The sequence below is a fragment of the Tupaia chinensis genome, unplaced genomic scaffold (assembly GCF_000334495.1).
Source record: "Tupaia chinensis unplaced genomic scaffold, TupChi_1.0 Scaffold149922_1, whole genome shotgun sequence".
NCBI lineage: Eukaryota > Metazoa > Chordata > Mammalia > Scandentia > Tupaiidae > Tupaia > Tupaia belangeri.
This window is the reverse complement of record NW_006209766.1, coordinates 1,204,083-1,213,920: the sequence shown is the minus strand read 5'-3', so window position 1 is coordinate 1,213,920 and position 9,838 is coordinate 1,204,083. Positions and strand designations below refer to the sequence as shown.

Genomic DNA, 9,838 nt, shown 5'->3' with positions numbered 1-9,838 from the left:
CCAAGTATGTGTGTGTGTGTGTGTGCATGCCCCAAATCTCAGGAGAGTGGAGGAGAAGGATGGCAGCATGGCCATACTCCCGGTGGGTTCTCGTGACTCCACATGTCCTATGTCAAAAACTTTAGAATTTTTTTTTTTTTAAAGGGAAAGGACAACTCCAGGCCAATCTCAGCTATGGAGACAGATGCCAAAGTCCTGAGTCCAATAGTCACAAATGAGAACGAAGACTTCAGGAGAGGGACTGAGGCTTGCAGAAGATGGAAGGACGGAACAGAGAGAGGGGTGGAAAAGAAAAGATGGAGTAGATTTCCAAAGAGGAAACCCTACCTCTTAGTCTCAGGGTGGGGTAGGATTGCTTCTCCACCCTGAAATCTCCCGGGCATGAGAAACTCTAGCATTTATGCACTGGACAAGGGCTGAAGAGCCACGCCTGGGGTTGCCCAGGATTTGGCTTGTCCCTAGAGCATGAAACTGGGAAAGAGATTTGATGAGCTCAAGCCGGTAAGGTGACACAATTAGTCACCCTCGATAGGCAGAGCCCAGAGAAAGAGGAAGCTCCTGGGTCTCGGGCCCGGGATGCATGGCTCTGGGTGGAGCTGAGTGTCCAGGGTCTGCAGTGGCACCCTGGGTCCTCTGAGGGGAGTGGGCCTTGGTTGCCCTTGTTTGAGCCAAGCCTGAAAACACGTGCAGATTCTCACCACACCTGGCCACCCACACACATAACTCTGCCACCCCCACTTGCTCACACCCGACACATTCCTTCCGGCCTGGTCTTCCCACTAGCAATCCCACTTCCACCCTCTGTATGTCTCTCCCCTTGGCACCAAAACCCAAATATCTTTCACCTCTGCACCCAACTATACCCACCCACTGGCTCTCATTCTTCTGGTCTCAGCCTCCCTCCAAATGAGCTCCCAGATAGACATGCTGACCTACCAACTACCACCTGCCCTTCCTTCTCACACCTTCTCCACACCCTAGGCCAAACTCTCAGCTGGGTCCCCCTCCAACTGGTGCCATGATGTCAACACTTGGGGGTTCATGTTGGGGCTTAGGAAGCCCTGGGGGAGAGGAGGGCAGGAAGGATGAGCTTCTGGCCCCCAGCCCAGGTACTGGCTGACAGTCTCCTGCTGCTCTAGGTGTTCAACCCCTCCCCGTGGCTGCCTCAACCGGCTTTTCAGGAGACACTGCGTCCTGTCCCAGCTCTTGGCAATCAGCCCCCTGCCCTTGCCCAAGGGCTGGGAGGCAGGAGGCCTGGGTTCTGTGATGAGAGTGTGATCTTGACTCCCCAAAATGCAACCCTCTCCTAGGGACCCTATGCTGTTCTGGGACCCAGGGACTTTGCTCTCTAGCATTTTAAGAGATTCAGGTACAGGCTGTCCTGGGCTTCCTTGAATCCATCCACTTGCCCAGTCTATAAATATTGGGTTGTCAGAAAAATTATGACGCATTTTTTTACATAGGAAAACAGAAAGATATGCATGACTTTTGTGCCAACCCAATATTTACCCAGACAATGTTCTAGAAGTTAGGGATAGAGTTTATGGAAGTTTATGACCTGGTAGGGGAGAGAGACAATAAAAAATAAAGGTAATTTCAGATCACAGTAAGTGCTATAAAACAAAAGGATGACATTACACGGTATAACTGTAATGTCCTGTTATTGTGGTCAGAAGTAGTCAGGGAAGGTCTTTCGAGAAGGCGGCATTTGAGCCAAGTTGAGAATAAGGAGCAACCAGCCATGTGGAGATTGAGGTTCTGCATTCTTTGCAGAGAGAAGAACGAGTAGAAAGATCATGAGGCAGGGATGAACTTGGTGTGTTTGGGGAAACGTCATGAAGCAGGGATGGTGTTTGAAGAACAAGGAGCAGGCCTGCGTGCTGAGCACAGTAAGTGAGGGATGAGGGGTGGCCCGCAGAGCAAGGTCTGACGACTCCCTCGACTTCCCTAGAGTTTTTCTCTCCCCAGGAAGGACCACACCTCTCATCCTTCTGGATTCTTACCCCTAGAGAAGCTGGATAGTTAGATCCCTAAGGAAAGTGAAGTATCAAAGAATCCCTTGGGCTCCAGGGGCGAAGGTGGGTTTGAGACAGAAGGCCTGGCTAGTGGGTGAGGAATGAAAAGAGGAATTGGTTGGAAGGGCAGACACTCTTCTCTGGGGTGGAGGGCTGAGCTAGGCAAGGAGCAAAGATGCCAGGGTTCTACTCATGACTCACCCTCTCTTCCTCCTCCTCTCCATTGCTCAACCCCAAATCTCCCTGGGAAATACCTCTTTGACTAGGGACCAAGTCAGTACCTCACAGGGGTAATTGAGTCATGAGGGGTGGGGAAGAGGGCGGGAGAGAGAGATAAATAGCAGCCTTGCTTCCCTGGCTCCTCTCTGCATCCTTTCCACCTCCCCAACAATATGCATCTTGCCAGTTTGGTCAGCTCTTGCTCCCTCCTGCTGCTGCTGGGGGCCCTGCCTGGATGGGCAGCCAATGATGACCCCATTGAGAAGGTCCTTGAAGGGATCAACCGAGGGCTGAGCAATGCAGAGAGAGAGATGGGCAAGGCCCTGGAAGGCATCAATAATGGAATCACTCAAGCTGGAAGGGAAGTGGACAAAGTTTTTCATGGACTAAGCAACATGGGAAGCCAGGCTGGCAAGGAGGTGGACAAGGGCATCCATGGACTCAACAACGGCTTGGACAAGGTAGCCCATGGGATCAACAATGGCATCGAACACACAGGAAAGGAAGCAGAGAAGTTTGGCCATGGGGTCAACCATGCTGTTGGACAGGTTGAGAAGGAGGCAGACAAAGTAATCCATCATGGGATCCATCATGGGGTCAACCAGGCAGGAAACGAAGCAGGGAGGTTTGGCCAGGGGGCCCACCATGCCCTGGGTCAGGCTGGGAATGAGGCTGGGAGGCTTGGCCAGGGGGCCCACCATGCTCTAGGGCAGGCTGGGAATGAGGCTGGGAGGTTTGGCCAGGGGGCCCACCATGCCCTGGGTCAGGCTGGGAATGAGGCTGGGAGGCTTGGCCAGGGGGCCCACCATGCTCTAGGGCAGGCTGGGAATGAGGCTGGGAGGTTTGGCCAGGGGGCCCACCATGCCCTGGGTCAGGCTGGGAATGAGGCTGGGAGGCTTGGCCAGGGGGCCCACCATGCTCTAGGGCAGGCTGGGAATGAGGCTGGGAGGTTTGGCCAGGGGGCCCACCATGCCCTAGAGGAGGCTGGAAAGGAAATAGAGAAGTTTGGCCATGGAGTCCACCATGGGGTTAATGAGGCCTGGAAGGAGGCTGAAAAGCTCGGTCAGGGGGCTCACAATGCTGTTGGACAGGCTGGAAAAGAGGGGAACAGAGTGGTCCAAGGGGCCTATCATGGCGTTAACCAGGCTGGAAAGGAGGTGGAGAAGTTTAGCTCTGATATTCATTATGCAGCAGGGCAGGCTGGAAAAGAGGGAGACCACCTAATTCATGGTGTCCATTCTGGGGTTAACCAGGCTGAGAAGGAGGTGGAAAAATTTGGCCAAGGTGTCCATCATGGGGCTAATGAGGCCTGGAAGGAGGCTGAGAAGCTCAGTCAGGGGGCCCACCATGCTGTTGGACAGGCTGGAAAAGAGGGAGACCGAGTGGTCCAAGGGGCCTATCATGGCGTTAACCAGGCTGGAAAGGAGGTGGAGAAGTTTAGCTCTGATATTCATTATGCAGCAGGGCAGGCTGGAAAAGAGGGAGACCGAGTGGTCCAAGGGGCCTATCATGGCGTTAACCAGGCTGGGAAAGAGGTGGAAAAATTTGGCCAAGGGGTCCACCATGGGGTTAATGAGGCTTGGAAGGAGGCTGAGAAGCTCGGCCAGGGGGCCCACCATGCTGTTGGACAGGCTGGAAAAGAGGGAGACCGAGTGGTCCAAGGGGCCTATCATGGCGTTAACCAGGCTGGGAAAGAGGTGGAAAAATTTGGCCAAGGGGTCCACCATGGGGTTAATGAGGCTTGGAAGGAGGCTGAGAAGCTCGGCCAGGGGGCCCACCATGCTGTTGGACAGGCTGGAAAAGAGGGAGACCGAGTGGTCCAAGGGGCCTATCATGGCGTTAACCAGGCTGGGAAAGAGGTGGGACCATTTGGCCAGGGAGTTCATCATGCCGTTGAACAGGCTGAAAAGGATGCAGACAAAGTGGCCCAAGGGGTCCACAATGGGGTCAACCAGGCCGGGAACCAGGCAGAGAAGCTTGGCCAAGGGGTCCACCATGCTGCTGGTCAGGCTGCAAAGGAAACGGAGAAGCTTGGCCAAGGGGTCCACCATGCTGCTGGCCAGGCCGGGAAGGAGGTGGACAGGTTGCACCAGAATGTTCATAATGGGGCCAACCAAGCCGGCAAGGAGGCCAACCAGCTGCTGAATGTAGGTGAACAGGGGCGGGGACACTGGGGAGAAGAGGGGTTGGGGAGGGAGAGGTTAAACCCTTGGGGCGTTTGGGGGAGCCTTTGCAGCCTTTGGTCACAGCAGTTCGGGCAGCTATACCACCATGCCTCCCCTCCCCCTTCTCCATCCCCCTTACGAAGGAGCTGGCGGACAGATGGTCAGATGGCTTAGGCCAACTTGCCTGCACAGCCCCGTATCAGATAGTGTAGAAGGAACCTAGCCCACACCTTCAGGGAGCTACCCTCCTGGGTATGGGAGCCTAAAGTGAGGACCAGGCAGCTCTCCCGGGGGCAGGAAACAGTTACTGAGATGAGATCTAGCGTAGTGCAAACAGGTGAGGGACGCTGATGCCCGGAGTATGAGCCTGAGCATGCGGAATGGCTTTTGGAGATAAGCCCCATTCTGCTTCATCTTCATAACAAACCCTCTGAGCTAGGCAGGATGAGGATGCTGAGTCCCTGATCCCCAGATAAGGAAATTGAGGCTGAGAGATTCGGGAGATTTGCCAAGGTCCTGCGGTGGGTATCTTGCTTTGTTGAATAGCAGGTCCAGGTTCTTACTCTCCCGGATCAGGACAGGCCCTTTGGAGAATTTCTCTTACTCATTCACAACAGAACAGGCACCAAAGAGGGAGCCTGGGGAATGGCAGCAGGCTAGCTCTTGTAGCCTTCAACTACCCGTTCTCCAGCTTCCATGGGGAGTTGTTGGGATCAGCAAGGAGAGACGCCATCTTGAGGACTGGTCCGGGGCCCCAAGCCCAGAGCTGATCTACTGCCAGGCAGGGAGCCCGGGCTAGTGGAAGGGACCATGAAGCAGGAGTGCACAGCGGTGGAGAAGGGCCTTAAGTTCACCTGTGGGATTCACAGAGCAGAGGCCAGGAGAGGGCGGTTTGTTATGGACTGAGACTCACAGCAGCAGCTGGGGGGTGGGGTGGAGGGTGGTCGGGGTGCCTCTGACAAGGCCCAGCTTGCCGAGTGTCTGGGGACAGGATGGAGGGCAGGGAGCAGCCAGTTAGGGGCAGGGCTAGGTGTGTGTAGAGGGGATAGACTTGGCGGTCAGGGCTGGCCCTGGTACTCGCCCGGGTTCTCTAGGTTCCCTTTCCAGTTAGTCCCTTCTCCAGGACTCAGAGCCTCTCCTTAGGTAAGATAAAGGGGGTTGGGGGAAGACTAGTCGGTGAGAGGCAGACAGCCTTCCTGGCTTTTCCTCCATCGCCCACAGAATCCCCACAGCAACAAATAGCCTTTGGTTTTCCTTCTGGACAGTGAGGAGGCAGGGGGTTAAGCTGTGCTCCTGCCCCAGCCTGTCACCCAGAAGGGAGCAGGTCACTGGGAGACTGTCCGGGGTGGAGGGGTTATAATGGTGGCCTGGGCTTTGTTTACAGGGCAGCCATCAAGGCGGATCTACCGGCCAGCACGCAGGGACCGCAACCACCACATTAACATCTGGAGTAAGTCAACTGTCCCCTTCGGGTGACACGTAGACTCAGAGCAGTGGGAGTGGAGGCCACGTGGAGTTTCTCTGGGATGGTGGTGGCGTTCCCCTGGGATGGTGGTGGGTCAGTACCAGGGACTGACCTTCTTGTCCTTGAATCCCAGGCCTCGGTCAACAAGCCCTTCATCAACTTTTCAGCTCTGTGGAAGGTGAGTGCTCCCCTGGGCCCTGCTTTCTGCTCTGTCTTGAGAAGTACCCCGACACCCCCATCCCACTGCCTGTGGGCGGACAACCTCTGTGGGCAGCTCAACCTTCGCAGAGAGCAATCCAGCTTGTTTTCCAAGCCCTCCGTCTTCCTTTTCCTCACCTGTGCTTTGCCCTTCACACCCTGCTTGCTTTGGGGTGCTTTTCATTCCCACTGAGACAAACACAAGGTAGCAGAAAAGACCTCTGGGGACCTGCATGCATCTGGGAGCCTCAGAAGAAGGGCTGCGAAGCCTCCCCTTCCGCACGCCTGTCATCAGTCCTTGTCATCTCTCTGGTTCCCATGGCCTGCTGGCTTCCCTCTTTAGCCTGCTTGCTATGGACACCTCTGCTACCCTGCCCCTGCTGCTGGGTAGCTAGAACTTGTGGCTCTGTCCTTTCCCGCCCCGCCTCCGGTAAAGATTCCTGTGGGACCCTGGTGCTTAGTCTGGGCCTAAAGTGAAGCCCCTGCCCTCACTTTGCATTGAGTGCTATTCTCTGGCCGAGGCTGGGGCTTAGGGGTGAGGGTGTGTAACAGCCCCACAGTGGAACCCAGGGCCTGTGAGGCACAATGGACACAGCTTCTTGGTCCCTCTGCCTGGGAGGACTGGCTCCTATTTTTCCTGTCTTCATGCCACCTTCCTTAGATAATTCCCAAGGCACCGTAGCCGGTCTCCCTCTGGCTTCTCGAGAGGGGAGTGGGGCAGAGATAGCCCGAGACTGTGGACCCTGCATTCACTTCCTCTCTCCTCTCTCTTCCAGAGCGTCGCCAACATCATGCCCTAAACTGATGTCCTGGCCTTGCTGAGCGCACTGTTTCTGTTGTCATACCAGCTCACGTGACCTGGAGGAGCTGGGGGTGGGGGTAGGTTTCTGGAGTCCCGCCAAGGGCTGTACTGAGATTTGTGAATAAATGTAACACCCTGTACTCTTTCATCGCGGTCCACTGTGCTCCCTAAGGAGGGCTGGGCAGGAGTGGGGCGGATGGGGAGGCTTGTCTCTTCTCTTCCTTGCTGAGGGAGCTGTGCGAGTCTGATGCACAGGATGAGCTGAGCTGGAGACGTCAGGCCGGTGAGCTCTACAAGGGCAGTTGGCAGGACTAAGCCATGGTCACCTAGGTGCAGACTGTGTGCTCAGCACCAGGAGGGTCCCCATGCAGGGAGACACTGCGAGCCAGTGGTGGGGACAGAAGCACGAGGGGGGAGGGGGAGAATGACGGGAACCTAGGTGGAGCTCCGAGGAGGTAGCATCCCCATTCAGGGGTGTGGCACCTAACAATAGCGACTTGTGTTCATTGTGCAATTAAGCCATGCCAGGCTCCTTGCTGGGTGCTTTACGGGGGTGACATCATTGGATCCTCCTAACCACCCAGTTAGGTAAGAGATACTGTTATTGCCTCCGTTTTATAGGGCAGCACGTGGAGGCTTGCACAGGCGAAGAAACAGGATAAAGTTTACGTAGTAAGTGGAGGGAGAGAAACAGCCTAGGCGTTACAAAGGGTGTCTGGGAACGGAGGACTTCTCCTGTGTGGTGTCGGCAGGCAGGCGACTCGGTGGGTAAGGAGGGAGGAGATAGGCGTGGAGGATCCTATCAGAAGAAGGGAAGGCTGCGGCAGAGACACGGATATCAGGACAGAGGAGGGCCTGTGGGCCACTGACACGAGTGAAGACGCAGAAGGCCGGCTTTCAGAGCTCTGGATCACTCAGCGCAGAGGAATGATTTTAGCAACATCTTTTTTTCCCTTTTGTCTTTCAGAGAGATTTCTCTTTAGGGTGCATGTACTTGCCAGAGAGACAGAGAGAAACAGAAAGTGAGAAATCCCCGCCCCAGGGGGATGGCCACTCCGCAATCCCTTCTCCTCCATTCTCCTCTTGAGATTTTAGGCACATACGCACACATGCCTGGCATGAGTTTTAAGCCACTGGGTTCGAGACTTGAACCACAGTCAGCTATGCTGGAGTCCAGCGACGTAACCATTATGCCACTATCCCAATTCTAGCAACTTGTATAGACTGAGTACCTACTAGACTCCAGGTACTGTGTGAAGAGCTGTTCACAGTCTGCTACCATTTTAGTCTCCACTGAAATGCAGACGGCCCTCCTGTCTCTCCCGTCTGCATGAAGAAACTGAGGCTCAGCGGAGCAAGGGTGAGGGCACTTGAGGGGTAGCCTGTGAGAAAGCAGCAGGCCCGGGGCTGGTTCCCGAGCTGTGGTCAGAACCTGACCCCTCACCCCTGCCTGGCAAGTCTCCAAGCACCTCCCAGCCCTGCCCAGTTCCTGGGAGACCTGCATTCCACTCAGGAGCAGGTACCCACAGCTGACTTCTAGGCCTACGGGTCAGTTACCGTCTGGGTAAAGGGGAGGACTACCATGGTGCTCCCAGCTCCAAACCTCCATCCATCCTCCGGGACCAGAAGTAAGAGACAGTGTTCTTACCCTTGAGGAATTTACAGTCTTCCCAGGAAACAAGGCCTATAAACAGAATAGGAAAACAAATACAAAGCGACAGGTCAGGAAGTACTAGAAGGCACCAGAGAGGGGAGGGACCTGCATTTGCACAGTAAAGGGATGCTCTTGACACTATGTTGACATGCTCACTGCATTTCCCCTTGTTTTTGTACCATCATTTTATTACACATTTCTCCCCCTTCTCTGCAGTGTTTTATTTGGAAAATCTTTCAAATAAACCAAAAAGACGAAAGAATTTTTGCAGTGGACGCCCGCATTCACACCACTGCCGCTCACATTTTACTATACTTGCTCGATCACCGTTAATCCATCTAGTCGTGAAGCCATCCATGTGCGATGCGTTTCCAAGCTTCAGGCATCTGCTTACTGCATTTTAATAAACAGAACCATCCCCTCATCGCAGACATGTACTGAGGGGCTACTGTGTGCTGGGCTTCATTTCAGATGTTTATTTTTTGGGAAAAAAGGGATTATCCCTTAAAGGAAAACCATAACTGATCTTTCTTCTTTTTTTAAAAATAATTATTTTATTTAACTTATTTATTTTTATATTTATTTATTTTAAAAATAATTTGCTTAATTTTTTATTTATTCATTCATTTATTTTAATTTGACCTGAGAGAAATACACAAAGAGAGAGAGTGAGAGCGAGAGGGAAAGTGAGAAAGCAAGCCACCAGGCTCGGGATTTGAACTGTGGTTGCCCATGTGAGAGTGTCCAGCAGCACCTTAACTACTATGCCACCTGCTGGTCCCAATTTATTTATTTATTTTTAATTTGACCATAGAGGAACAGAGTGAGCAAGAGAGAGAGAGAGGGGGAAAGTGAGAAAGCAGGTGGCCAGGTTCAGGACTTGAACCACAGTCAATCATATGAGAGTCCAGTGCCCTTGACCACCACGCCACCTGCCAGCCCTACAGTAACTGCTTTAATATATATATATATAGGCCTGCCATGGGGCTCTGCCCTAGGCATTGGAAGACGCTGGCAGGATGAAGACCATTCTCAGCAACCAGACTGTCACCATTCCTGAGAATGTCGACATCACACTGAAGGGACACACCGTTATCGTGAAGGGTCCCAGAGGAGCCCTGCGGAGGGACCTCAACCACATCAATGTGGAGCTCAGTCTCCTTGGAAAGGAAAAGGAAGTTGACAAATGGCAGGGAAACAGAAAGGAGCTGGCGACCGTTTGCACCATCTGTAGTCACGTCCAGAACATGATCAAGGGTGTTACGTTGGGCTTCCGCTACAAGATGAGGTCTGTGTACACTCATTTCCCCCATCAACGTA

General features: G+C 53.8%; 1 protein-coding gene across 1 annotated transcript; it reads left to right on the top strand.

Moving 5' to 3' along the window:
• Positions 1 to 2,406: 2,406 nt before the first annotated feature.
• On the top strand, positions 2,407 to 7,009 carry SBSN (suprabasin). Its single transcript, XM_006171626.2, has 7 exons — positions 2,407 to 3,391; positions 3,500 to 3,595; positions 3,758 to 3,931; positions 3,986 to 4,381; positions 5,784 to 5,849; positions 5,998 to 6,042; positions 6,839 to 7,009. Exons 1-7 carry the CDS (start codon positions 2,408 to 2,410, stop codon positions 6,860 to 6,862), a joined length of 1,785 nt encoding a protein of 594 aa, XP_006171688.1. The 5' UTR covers position 2,407; the 3' UTR covers positions 6,863 to 7,009.
• Positions 7,010 to 9,838: the final 2,829 nt, after the last annotated feature.